Source organism: Amborella trichopoda, chromosome 6, assembly GCF_054954075.1.
Source record: "Amborella trichopoda isolate Santa Cruz 75 chromosome 6, AtrichopodaSantaCruz75HAP2 v2.0, whole genome shotgun sequence".
Taxonomy (NCBI): Eukaryota; Viridiplantae; Streptophyta; class Magnoliopsida; order Amborellales; family Amborellaceae; genus Amborella; species Amborella trichopoda.
Genome location: NC_142341.1, coordinates 16,045,786 through 16,059,785, shown reverse-complemented (window position 1 = coordinate 16,059,785; position 14,000 = coordinate 16,045,786). Strand labels below are relative to the sequence as shown.

At 34.0% G+C, this 14,000-nt stretch overlaps 1 protein-coding gene and 1 long non-coding RNA gene across 2 annotated transcripts; one reads left to right on the top strand and one right to left on the bottom strand.

Annotated features, from left to right (window-relative positions):
• Nucleotides 1–4,497: 4,497 nt before the first annotated feature.
• Nucleotides 4,498–6,010, top strand: LOC148781632 (uncharacterized). The gene is made up of 2 exons (XR_016057853.1): nucleotides 4,498–4,796; nucleotides 5,780–6,010. It is a non-coding gene; the product is annotated as an uncharacterized LOC148781632 (long non-coding RNA).
• Nucleotides 6,011–6,372: 362 nt separating this feature from the next.
• On the bottom strand, nucleotides 6,373–11,593 carry LOC18438270 (serine hydroxymethyltransferase 4). The gene is made up of 4 exons (XM_006848457.4): nucleotides 10,643–11,593; nucleotides 8,659–9,049; nucleotides 7,573–7,674; nucleotides 6,373–6,885 (listed from the first exon to the last, which is right to left on the bottom strand). The coding sequence occupies exons 1-4, from the start codon at nucleotides 11,558–11,560 to the stop codon at nucleotides 6,641–6,643; spliced, it is 1,656 nt and encodes a 551-aa protein (XP_006848520.3). The 5' UTR covers nucleotides 11,561–11,593; the 3' UTR covers nucleotides 6,373–6,640.
• Between the last annotated feature and the right edge of the window lie 2,407 nt (nucleotides 11,594–14,000).

The window sequence follows — 14,000 nt, the reverse complement described above, 5'->3', positions numbered from 1 at the left end:
GGGACCATATAACACACATATTATGGGTTGCACACATCTAATAAGCAGCAACCATACACAATTTATACCATGTAAATCTTCTTCAAAAGTTCGATGTGGGATACTTCCCATCTAACAATATGCGTACGAATTTTATAAATAGCTATCTCTCTCATATGTATAATGGTATATAATGGTGTATATGTATAAAGTAAATTACATATTTTATAAATAACTCTCTCTCTCTCTCTCTCTCATATGTATAATGTATGAAGTAAATTGCATACTTTATATGTATAAAATAAATTACATATTATAAAGTAAAGGAAAAAGTTTATATAAGGTTGCAACCTTTAAATGTAGAATTACATAGGCACCTTAAAAATCATAAAAAAGGATTGTTTTAATGTTGAAAAACCCTCTAATTGATCGCCTCGACATCAAGATGTAGGAATATGAGGAAAAAAAATTAGTTTGAGTCCCATAAATAGTGCCTCACGCAACACATTATCTAGACCGTCCATTTTCAAGATTTTCATATGTTTATAGATCTACTTGATTTTAACCATTTTGGAGTTTAAAATTTTATAATTAAATATGAAAATAGATCTTCAGATAATCCTAAGAATTGTTTACAAAAAAATTACATATTATGATAAAATTTGGAGGTGAACCTTATTTGGATTATTTAAGATTGCAACATTATAGAAACCACACCCTAAAGTACATTACATACTTTATAAATAGATCTCTCTCTCATATGTATAATGGTGCATAAATTAAATAGTTTATAAATAGATCTCTATCTTATACAATGACATCTATCAAATAAAATAGTCTATAATTCTTTTTTAGATTAATTATATTTATTTATTTTTAAGATTTAATCCTTTTTAAGATTAATTATATATTTAGTTCTTTTTTATGATATGCAAATATAAAGTACAAATAATCTTTTAGTACATATAATTACAAAAATAAAATGCTATATAATAATTTACAAAAATTAACATATTTATATGAAATTGTTGTTTGTTTATGTGAATAACATATATATAATTATGTTAAATTTATGTCAATATAATTATTTTTATATGCACTAAATTATTTTAAAATTATATGAAAGTTTTTTCTAATATTTTTAAATTATTTTGATTTTATTTTATAATACTATATTATAATTTATAGTTATAATCAGGGATTTTAAAAATGACGAGTCGACTAGGTGGTGGTAATTAAATTATATCTGATAAAAAAAGGAAAAAATTACAGTTGTCAATAATACATTTTAAATTAGATGATATTATAAGATATTATGGATTTGTCATTATTAGTATAATAAAATAAACTATAAATTATAGACCAACAATTTCAAATTCAATATATAATATTATAGTTAGTTAGGTTGTAATAATTTTGGATTATAATTAGTTAGGTTGTAATAATTTGGGGTCTTAGATTAGGGTTTTCCGTTGATTTAAGCTTTTGGTGGCCATTTTTTCATCGATTTAATCCATTTTTTCTTGTAGTCCATGTATGATTATATAATTCATCTAAGATAATTCTATAATTTTTCTTTTGTGTAAATTTAATGGTAAACATAAGTTCATACAGGGAAAGAACATCTCAACATTCGCATATTAATAAAAAAAATGAAAGTTAATAATGTAGTACCCCCATTTCTTAGTGGATTCTTAAAAAACAACATTTATAATTAATTTCTTAAATTTTTGTGGATTTTTTTTAAGGCTTAATCCGACCGAGTCAGCCGATTCCTGATCCGAATCAACGATTATCCTATCCGGATGGGTTTTTGGGGTTCCCGATCTGGGGCACCGATCCGTTTTTTAAACCACTGCTTTTAACAAAAATGCGGCATTATGTATATCGTCCTCTAAAAGCTTAAAAATAGATATAACTTCATCTAAATTAGCTTTTAAATAAAATCTATTAGCTTTCTTCCAAGAGATTACCATAAACAAGAGATTATAGCTTTCTTCCGAGAGATTGCCATAAACAAGAGATTAGCTTTCTTCCAAGAGACTACCATAAACAAGAGTTAGCTTTCTTCCAACAGATTACCATAAACAAGAGATTAAATTTCTTCCAAGAGATTACCATAAACAAGAGATGAGCTTTCTTCCAAGAGATCAACATTTAAATAAGATCAGCTTTTTGGGCACTCTATAACCATGGTAACCGTAAACAATAGTATTCAGCCATGTATCTTTGATAAGTTGCACTGCATCTAATTCAAGTAGGCAACTTGCATCCAACCGAAAAGGCATATGACCAGAAAGTTTTTTGCAAAGACCGTAAATATAAAGGAACATGGTCAGAGGATAGCTTAGGCATACATAAATCTGAACAAGCGGAAAGGGATGCGCCCAATCATCAGAAGCCAAAAACCGATCTAATTTGCTCATAACCAAGTTAACAAGGCTACCATTAGACCAACCTAAGTATATGTTTAGTCATTCTTTTGGTACATGGTTTTCACGCGTGTCCCATCAAGTCATAATGATCATGAATTTATCAATTAAGTTAGAGAGCATTGGATTTGGTGGTCCATTCGAGTTCATCCTTCAAGCCATCCATCTAAACTGCTTCTTTTTTTTTTGACAATCTTTCGTAACTTTATTGTTTACAAAATAACAAATTAACTACACAACCTTGGCTTCACCATCATGTGGTGATCATCCATCTAAACTGTTACGAAGTCCCATAATGCTCTTTGTTTTCCAAGCTTTATTTTCAAACTCTCAAGTGCATATTTTCGACTATTACGAGTTTGAGGGGAAATGTGAATTGTATATATTTTATATACAGCTTTTTCATTCTTTTGTGGGGTAGAGTGGAGGACAATGGTTTTCAAGGATGGTCGATTGCAAAGAGTTGTTTCAATGGATGGTTTTAGTGAGCAGTTTTGAGGGTGTGTTGGTTTCAAAAGGTACAAATTCAGAGACAACTGAGATAGAATTATAGACGTCGCTTTAATACCATATGAAAAATCTCTATTTTTTTGCATTCAACATGCAGAAGAAAATCCCTTATATGTATACAAAGGTGGTTGCCAAATATATACAAATAAGTGATATAAAAAAAATAAAATAAAAATATCCTAATGCAATCTACATGACAAAGGAAAGATCATCCTACCCAGCAAATTATATAAAAAATATATACACAAAAATACACACAATTTCACAATGTTAAGGATTATTAACTTCAATGGCTTCAAAGGATTTTTTGAAAAATAATTCTTTTATGCAATTTTGTATCTTCATAATCGCAGACTTACAGTAATAGAAATGTGAATCACAGTGCATCTTATTCGTGATTGTTTATAGACATTTAAGTCATTATCTACTGTATCCAGTCTATTTAATTAAGGGTAAGAGAATGTCATTTAATGAAGTATGACCTAATTGTGAAAAAGGATTTAGTATGGGGAACCGAGAGAGAGACGGAAGGGAGGGGGGGGGGGGGGAATGCTGAGGAAATTGAAATGTTTACCGCATAGTTTTTATTTTTAAAAATTTAAGTTTACATATATATTAGATAAAAATATGAGGTGTAGAATATAATTTCCCTAAAGCGATGGAGAATCCATTTAGATAAATATACTCGTGCAGAAGGAAAATTTTTGTATAAGGTTGCAACCTTGTACCGTAGAAGAAAAATACGTCTAAAAAATCTATCGAATAAAGTTGTTTTAATGTTGAAAAACCCTCTAATTGACCATCTCGACTTCAAGATGGACGAATGTGAGAAAAAAAAAAAAAGATTTTAAAATCTCAAAAATAGTACTACTTGTAATGCTAATATCTAAACCTTCTATTCTAAAGATCTTCATGTATTTGTAAATTTGCTCCATCTGTACTATGTTTTGAGTTTAAAATTTTATAATATGTGAATTAGATTTTCATGTCATCATTAAAATTCCAACACCAAAAATACATTTTTCAACAAGCTTTGGGTATAGATCATATAAATTCCTTCAGATATGAAGAAATCACTCGCTCTAAGATGCCTCAACACAAATCTTTATTCTTGGAAAGATTCCTATTTGCCCAATAGCTTTTATTATTTGCCCAATAGCTTTTACAAAAAAAACATGACTCGGGTTATTCAGAACTAATAGAGGTAATTATAGAGTTTGGCTTGGGCCACTTGAAGTGGCAAAAACTACCAAAATACTTCATGGTTGTTCAAGATTTCAACAAGAGCATTTTGACCATTTTATTAGGCAAAAATATTCAAGAGGGTTAATATTCTTGAGTGAAATTAGTTTTTAAAAGAATAATTTTGTATAAAAAATGGTTGATTTGACCACATAATTATTTTTTATAATATTTTTTTAAAAATAATGATTTTATAGAACCCTCCCATACCTATACACCTAGTATAGGACCCTAACTCATCACCATCGGTTATGATCCAAATCTGAATGTGAGATTTAAATTTCTCCATTACTTTTAATTTTTTTTATAAAACAAAACTCTCTCTGTCTCATCCATTCTCTCCCGCTGACACATGCATCTCTCTCTCCTAGTATGGGTATTCTAAACCTGTCTTTCCTCCTCTGCGTTAATCTCGCTCTGCTCTCGCCCCTTTCTTTGCTCTCACTCCTCTCTCAGTGCCCAAAAACCAAACCCTATTTCTCTCAAGGTACAATCTGTGGGTTCGTTATTTCTCTCTGCTCTCGCCCCTCTCTCAGTGCCCGAAAACCTAGCCCTATTTCTCTCAAGGTACAATCTGCGAGTTCCTCTCAAGGAACAATCTGCGGGAGCTTTCTTCTGTGGGTTCCTCTTAAGGTACAATGTCTCTTTCTCTTCCTCTCCCCCCCCCCTCTCCTCTTGGCTTCACTTTTGGAATTTTCATTTCTTTCACGTTGAATCTCTCTCTCTTTCTCGTTGGGATTGCGTGATACAAATCCCAAATTGCTAAAAAGCTCTTTTGTATCAAAGCTCAGTCCAAATTGCAAAAATCCCAAATTGCTAAAAAGCTATTTTGTATCAAATTGCTAAGAAGGCTCAATCATGTGGGAGCTTTCTTCTGTGGGTTCCTCTCAAGGTCGATCTCTCTCTCTTTCCCCCTTGCATAAAAACCCTATTTTGTATCAAAGCTCTTTCTCTCTCTCTCTCTCTCAAATGGATTCTGGGTGTTCTTTTTATGTTCTTTTTCTTTTTTTATTTTGTATTCGTCCCTATCGATTTTTCTTTAATGGTGATTGTTGTCAATATAAATCACCATATACAAAGACAACCAAGGAGAAAAAGGATTTAACAATGCATTTCTTTATTGATTGTTTATAGTATATAAGATTTTTGTGCAGCCTAAAATGGCTTGGTTATATATGAATGTGACTTAATATGTTTGACCTATTGTTCCTTTTTATGGTTTTTTTTACTGGAATTGAGTTTGGACTCTGTTGTTTTGTTAATGGACCTAATGATCCTTTTATCTATGTCATTGATTAATGGGTTTGGTCTCTAACTTTTCATTCATGACACAATTGGGATGATCTGGTTTTTTTGACAATTTAAATGGGATTTATTGCTTTAGCTTCTTTCAATGATTTATTAGATGTTATAGATGATACACAATGGCATATTCATATTCGCTTTGAATGCTATTTTCCCTTAATTTAATATTATATTCATACTAGATTTCTTTTCGGATAAATAACGTTTATGTTGCAGGCCTCCATGTCTCGTTGCATTATTTTTCTTTACTCATAATTTATATTTGCTTGTGGTTGAGATAATGCAGATTCGTTGACCCAATATATTTGCAGGGACTACCCTAAGGTGATCTGCTTAAGTGAAACATACGAGTTATTCCTTGTGGTTATGCATTGGAATCTGATCACTATGAGTTATAGTTGTCAGGAAGCTTGGCACCTATGCGGATGCATCAAATTTTGGTGACTGTATAGAATTTGCAATTTATTGGGCTAGATTATTGTGTTCACTCTAATCTAAGTATGCATTACTCTCAAATCTAAGTATGCATTAGCTCTTACCAATTGTTGGTTGTTTCTTATTGCGTCATATGTTCCATTCCTTTTGGACATGTCAATGCAATTGGGGACAAAGGGTTGGGCTTCCTATTCTTGGGATATAGACGATCAAGCTACCCATGGACACGTCAATGCAATTCTTGAGACCACCTATTTGCGTCCGGATAAACAATTTAACATTTGGTCGATCTGGATCTAGCCGCCCTTTTCGTTCTATTTGGAAGGGGGCCCAAACCCTTCCCATAATCGTCACCAGCATTGCCCATAGTCCATTGGATTCCATTTTGAATCCCACACAAGATTCCTCAACCAAGTCTCTCCATTTGCTTTTGTCATTATAAGAAACTTTTCTCAATACACAGCAATCATCAAGTCATCATTCTTCTCTTATTTTTCAATAATAAACTTTCGAACCATTTGCTTCACACTTTCCATATATATCAAAGTTTGATCACCACAGGAAGCAAAAAGAATACAGGTATTTGAGAACAAAAACTAGCTCAAATTAACATCACTGAAAGGCATAAAGAAAATTGAGAAAAGAACACATGCTCAAGTGCTCCCTAGCAGAGAGAGGTATTGGAAGTACTAGAAACAGTTAAAATTCTTTTTTAAGCGGCAAAATAAATGCTCCATTTAGTCTTTGTACTTCATGGCAGAAGCATCAAATCCAGGCATGTCAAAAGAGGCTGCAAATTTCTCGACCTCGTTCTTAAGGTTCTCGATGTCCTTGTTGTTGACAAGGCCCTTGTTAAAGTCCTTCAAGAGCTTCCCATATTCTTTCTGGATGCCGAGGCAAATGGTAACAGCCTGGTGGAGAAACTCCCCAATCTGCTCAAAATCCTTCTCTACCAAACCCCTTGAGGTCATAGCTGGGGCACCTGAAAATACACGAAAGTCGCACTTAAAACATCAGCTGAGAAAGAATATACAGCTCCCTATTCATACCCTCTCTCTCACACACACACGCTCACACACGCACAAAGGAAAGGAAAGCTATGACATGAGTCTAAGATACCAAAGAAGCTGCTCATAAAGGAAGGAAAGCTATGACTCTAAGATACCAAAGAAGCTGCTCATAGCATTTGAACCAAGCACTTAATACACAAAAGGCATGTTCTGGACCCACAATAAACAATAGGACAAATGATATTCTAGCACACACGCCCAAATGCAAGCACCATACATGACATCAGCAAAGATGAATTTTCAAACAAAAGACAGATAATTCATCAGAGAACCATCCTTAGTACCAGAGACCTAGTCACTTCCGGGAAATACATCCCATTTTCCATTCCCATTAGCTCACTTTCGGGAAATACATCCCATTTTCCATACAGATAATTCATCATAGAACCATCCTTAGTACCAGAGACCTACTCACTTTCGGGAAATACATCCCATTTTCCATTCCCATTAGCACAAGTCCTTGAACAATATACACTCACTTTCGGGAAATACACGAGTGTAAATTGTTCTAAGGATTCACTTTAATATCTCGTTCCACATTTTTTTATAAGTAAAAGGGAATTCCAAAATTTCAGTCACGTAGCAAGAAGAATCCTCACCAATTCGAACACCCCCAGGAGCCAGAGCACTGCTGTCACCAAAAACAGCATTCTTGTTCACTGTAATGTTGCACAAATCACATAGTTTCTCAACTTTGTTGCCTGCAACCAAAAATCAAAATAGTTAATGGGGTAAGATAGTATTGAGCACTCGCAACACAAGCCGCATGAATCAAGAAGTGATAACTTCGAGTACCAGTAGGTCACAATCACTTTTAACCATCGGATGTGAAATCCAATAGACGAAAGTTTGTTACGACATTCAAGATGTTTTGGACTTTGTACGTAACAATGATACATCTTCGAATCAATGATGATTGTGACCTCCTTGTATCAAAAGTAAATGGCCTCAACCCATGTATATATATATATATATATATATATATATATATATATATATATATAAGTTATGTTAATACTCATACAAAAGAGTATTTTTTTAAGATAATCCATATTTTCATTTATTAACTATAGTGGATGATAGCATCACCTACATGATGTGTGACATCACCCACATAGAATAATGATTGCTATATGTATATATATAGTAGAGGATGACATCACCCACATGAAGTATGACATCACCCAAATAGAACAATGATTGCTTCATATATATATATATATATATATATATATCAAGAGAGAGAGAGAGAGAAAATAAAAGGTTTCAAATGCTCATAAGTGAATTTGTAAAGTATTTCACTCATGGTTCATCACCATCCAAAATTCATCAAATGGTCACAGTTGTCTGATAGTATTTGAATCTTAATAATTTTTTTATAAATCAGATTAACCAAAAATTTCGTGGGTGTGTACACCTCAATGAGGTGCACCTATATAAAATATAAAAAACAATTTAAAAACATAAAACCCCTATAAATATTTCAGGGGTATTTTTGTCATTTTATTTTTCAATAACTACTTTTTGAAATCGTGCAAGTTGGTTTGATGTGTACATGTCCCAAATTCACTCGTAGGTGTTGGCAAGAATATATATATATATATATATATATATATATATATATATATATATGAGAAAAAACACAAACAAAATAAAAGAAATAAAGCACGACCACTCTTAATTACCAGTCAAACCAAGAGGTCGAAGATCCCACAAGACAAGGTGGTTGTCAGTGCCATCAGTGACAAGCTTGTAGCCCTTGCTCATCAAGTAGTTCCCTATGGCAACCGCGTTGGCCCTGACTTGTTTAGCATATACCTTGAACCCAGGGGTCATCACTTGCTTCAAGGCAACAGCCAATGCAGCAATCTGGTGGTTGTGCGGGCCTCCTTGAAGAGCAGGGAAAACCGCAAAATTGATCTTGTCCTCAAAGTCATAAACAGCACCCTCTGGTTGGCCCTTCTTGGGAGGCTTGGGCCCTTTCCTAAAGAAAATCATACCGGCTCTTGGTCCCCTTAAGCTCTTATGAGTGGTGGTTGTGACAATGTCACAGTAATCAAATGGGTTTGCAGCTTCCTGTTGAGAAGGTCAGAAGGAAGGGAAAAAGAGGAGAATGAGTGTTGAAAGGACAGATTTAACGCAAAAGTGAAACTCATGCAAAAGTAGTCAACAATTTGAATATATATCACACGACATGGAAGCCATCCGTTTTTTATTATTGGATTGGTATAGAAACCAATAAGACACCTTATTAGAGCACTAATTTCAAAGTCCTATACCTCAGCAGCATATTCACTTGCCAATAGAAAAATTATGTCCAGTCAAAAAGAGATGTAGGGTCCAAAATGTTCACAAAATCCAAATCAAACCGAGAAAAAAGAGACCCTAAATTGTTACGGATGCCATGATGGTTCTTAATCAATATTCAATGAAATTCAAAGAATGCTCTATGCCTAGATCTATATAAAGGATGGATCTTTGGAACAAAAACATGCCTAAATAAGGCTAGCCCTAGATCTACAGATCAAGTATAGAAAAGATAAAATCTATCAATTCCTTTGATATCAAGACCAATTGCACAGTATTACCACAGGAAAATTCCAATCCAATTGCACAGTATTACAACAGGAAAATTCCAATCTGTTACTATCTTTTCAAAAAAAGGAGAACATCAATTCCTTTGATATCAAGACCAATTTGCAGAGCTCGCTGCCCTTGCAGTATTTTGTTTTACTTTTTTTCTTTTTTGATTGGCAATAAGAATAAATCTGATATCAAGACCAATTTGCAGAGCTCGCCCTTCCAGTATTTTGTTTTTCTTTTTTTCTTTTTTGATCGGCAATAAGAATAAATCTTTTAAATTTCAAAGGGAACAAAAAGCGAAATACAAATCAGAACAGAAAAAATATCAGAGATCTAAGGATAAAGGCCAAGTTTAACACCGAAATAAATTTTAAAAAATTCGAAGTTTTTATTTCAAACCAAGTTTAGCCCAATTCTTTGTATCCTGATGATCTAGACATAGCCTTTCCTTCAGTCCAACGCAGGTTACCACAGGAAAAAAGAAACTCAAAGATCTAAGAAAAAGCACTTCAGAGATCTACAAATTCATCAGCGAATAATAAAACGTCTCGATAACTGCTCCATTTCAAGCACAAATATTTTGGCGTACCAATCCAAATTTCAATCAGCTACAACACAAATTTAAAAAATTGAAGCTTTTCTTATGTTTTCAACAGAAAATCAGATTTTTTTTTTCAGAAAATTGGATCTTTTTGATTACCAATTTTTTACAAATGTAGAAATCAAAATGTTCAGAAAGAGACAAAAGAATAATAGAAAACCAATTCGGGTTTCTATTATCCTTTTGTCTCTTTCACCATCTAATGGGATTTGGGAAACACTTCAATTCATGTCACAGTAACTTGGATCCAGCAGCAAGAATTCTGGAAATTGAACACAATTGAGAAAAGGCACACATTCTCATCTTCTTCAGATTAAAACTAACCCGCACATTCCAATTTAAGATTTCACGGGGAAAAAAAAAAAAAGGAATACCAAGAATGGTGACAGAAAACCCAGATCTGGAAATTCCAGCATGCAGCTAAAAAAAATCGAGAATTGAGTACACAATAAACAAATAAATTTAGAGAGAGAAATGTTGGGTACCTGAGCGGCCACAAGCCCACTTATGTGGGCCATATCACAGAGCAATAGAGCCCCGCACTTGTCTGCAATTGCCCTGAGCCTGGCATAATCCCAGTCCCTGGGGTATGCACTGCCACCGCAGATAATCAGCTTTGGCCTGAAATCCATCGCCTTCTCCTCCAACTTCTCATAATCAATGTATCCAGTTTGGGAGTGCACCTTATAGGGCAAACTCTCAAAGTAAATGGAGGTGGCTGAAATCTTCTTCCCCCCAGATGTATAGTACCCGTGCGTCAAATGCCCACCTGAAGGCAGATCCAATCCCATAATGCGATCATGAGGGTTTAACAGAGCGGTGTAAGCGGCGAAGTTCGCAGGGCTCCCCGAATAAGGCTGAACATTTACGCCCCATTTGGCAGGGTCGCAGCGGAAGGCTTGGAGGGCCCTGGCGCCACAGAGGTTCTCAATTTGGTCGATGAATTCGTTTCCGCCGTAGTAGCGGTTCCCAGGGAGGCCCTCAGAGTACTTGTTGGTGAGGGGGCTGCCAAGGGCCTCAATGACAGCCAGAGAAGTGAAGTTTTCGGAGGCGATAAGCTCAATCCCATGGGACTGGCGCCGCTTCTCCTTCTCGATGAGGTCGTAAATCTCAGTGTCGACGGCTTCCAGAGGGGTTCGGCCCCATTCGCTCACCGGCTCCATTGTTTCCCTCTCTAGGTTTGGGAGATCTAGAGATGTCTGCGAGAGATTTGGGGATGAGAGAGAGAGGAAGGGGAAGCGGTTTTTCCCTCTGAGGTGGGGAGATCTGGGGATGAGAGGAGGAGTGAGGCGGGGCGGCGATCTGGGGATGAGAGAAGGAGAGTGGAGTTGCTGCCTCGACCTGTGGGTATAGAGAGATGGAGGAGACGGGGTTGTCTTGGAGTTTATATAAGAGCAATACATGGATCTGGTATTGTGCTTCTTCACCTAAGATTTGGGGTTTGGTGAGTAGCTACTGTGATTTCTTTACTTTGAAAGGGTTAGGGTTTATTCTTGAGGTTTTCTCAACGCTATTTTATTACTGAGAGGATACCCTTCATTGATCCTATTTTAAGCAACCATACACATATACTTTACGAATTTAATATACTTTCCATTAGTGCATTGGAAGTTGATTACGTTTACTAAGCTCCGCGGTACGATTCGGATCGGGTTCATTATAGACTCGGAACCGTGTGCTTCGAATGGGGACCTAAAAGGCTGAAACTAACATGTCGAGACCTTTCCTTAGATGTGGACTTTCGACATAACCGTGTACACGTGGTTTTACGAAGCATGAGACATAAAAATTCAATTGTCATGCCTCCCAAAAACTCGTGATTATGTTAATTTTTTATTTCTCAAACATTAAAATTTTAAAAATAAGAATTGTGTTCATTTTATTTAAAAATCTAAAAGTAAGAACTATGCTACTTTAAGAAATACATTCTCTTAATTTAGATTCTAACTATCAAAAACTTAAGAAAAAAATTCGTGACTTACCTTTTAAAATTAAAATTAACAAATGAAGAATTAATTCATTTTCTAATAAATAATATATGTCCTAAATTTAGATTTATACAAAATTAATAAAAATATAATAATTATTTTAAATTTTAATGTCCTTAAATTAGAAGAAACCTTTGTATGCCTAGAATAAACGTTAAAATTAATATAATGATTATTATTAGGATGATGATTACTAATTTACTTATAATATTCTCATAATTGGTAACAAAAAATCATTGATAACACATGATTTTTCATTGATGATCATTAGTATATTGGTATTATCAACATTACTCACCTAAGCTAAATGGAATAAACGATGCAAATTAAAGGACTGGCAAAGATATCGAGTATATAAATTTTAAAAAGGCTCTATAACAAATCTAGTAATTCAATTTTTACTATATATATATATATATATAGCTAAATAGTTATAAAAAAAAATGTAAAGTTTTACTATAAATTAAATAAACATATGTAATATGTGATTGTAATTTAAATCATTGGACAATCAAAATGTTTAACAATAGTGGTGTAGATATTAAAAAAGAAAAAAGAAAAGAAAAAAGTGAAGCCCTAAACTTAAGAGAAAAACTTGAATTAAGAGCAACAAAACATGATTTATAATAGTTTATTTGTGGCTATCCCTCCTTTTTTTTTTATGTTCATGATTTAGCGTCCCCTAACAATTCAAAAATCCAAAATTTATCTGAAAATTAAATTTCAAGATTTTTAAAATTCCAAAAAATTGCAAAAAAAAGTTTGCCTCCCAACAATTTTAAGTCGATGGGGGAGAAGGCCCCCTACCAGTTTTTTATTAATATTTAAAAATAAAGACGATTACAGCACATTTCTTTACAACCGTGGAACATGGCACCTATAACAATTCATGAAAAACATGGCACCTGTAACAAATCATGAAATAAACCAAGGGAAATGAAGTCCAGCGGATGCGAACACCAGTAGCTTGTGAAAGAGATGTGGTTCTCTTTACTAGAATGTCAGCCACCATGTTGGCCTAACGAAAAATTTAGAAGATGGACCACCCACCATTGGAAAGACGTTGTCTACAATTTGCAATAATCGTATATAACTTCCAAGGAGATCGATAGTGTTCATGAATAACATTGACGAGTAAAGCTGAGTCATTTTCAATCTGAAAAGGAAAAAACTTTAGCTAAAAGGCTAGGACCAGACCTTCTTCTAAAATAGAGAATTCTAGATAATTATTAGCAGCAATTCCACAAGGTTTTGAGAATGCCGCAATAACAGTCCCATCACAATCTCTAATTGCACCACCCCCACCTGGGTTATGCGAGGAGGCCCCATCAATGTTTAACTTGAAAATAATTAGGGCTAGGAAATGACCACACCACCGGGCAACCAACTGATCCATCTACTGTTGCCAATTGAACTGCATATTATTAATGATTGCTTTTCCTGCGACATGAAATTCTCAGGCTTTAGCATCAGCTAACTCTTGATACAATGAGATCACAATTACTTACAATCATCCAATGTGAAATTTGATGACTAAGTGTATGTCGCAAAGTTCGAGAAAATTTCTTTTAAAGTTTGAGCTTAGTCAATGAAATAAATAAAACTATTCAATTTTACATCCAATGGTCAAAATTAATTGTGACCACCTTGTACCAAAGATAAATGGTCTCATTGTACATTTTTCCACGATTTTATTTGCTAATAAAATTTGTCTCAACAATTTCAGATTTTAAAAATTTGAAAATTACATTTTTGGATTTTAAAAATCCAAAAATGGTAAAAAATATGTTCCAACAATTATATTTAACTAAAAAGAAGGCATACCAATAATTTTAGATCATGAAAGTCTAAAATT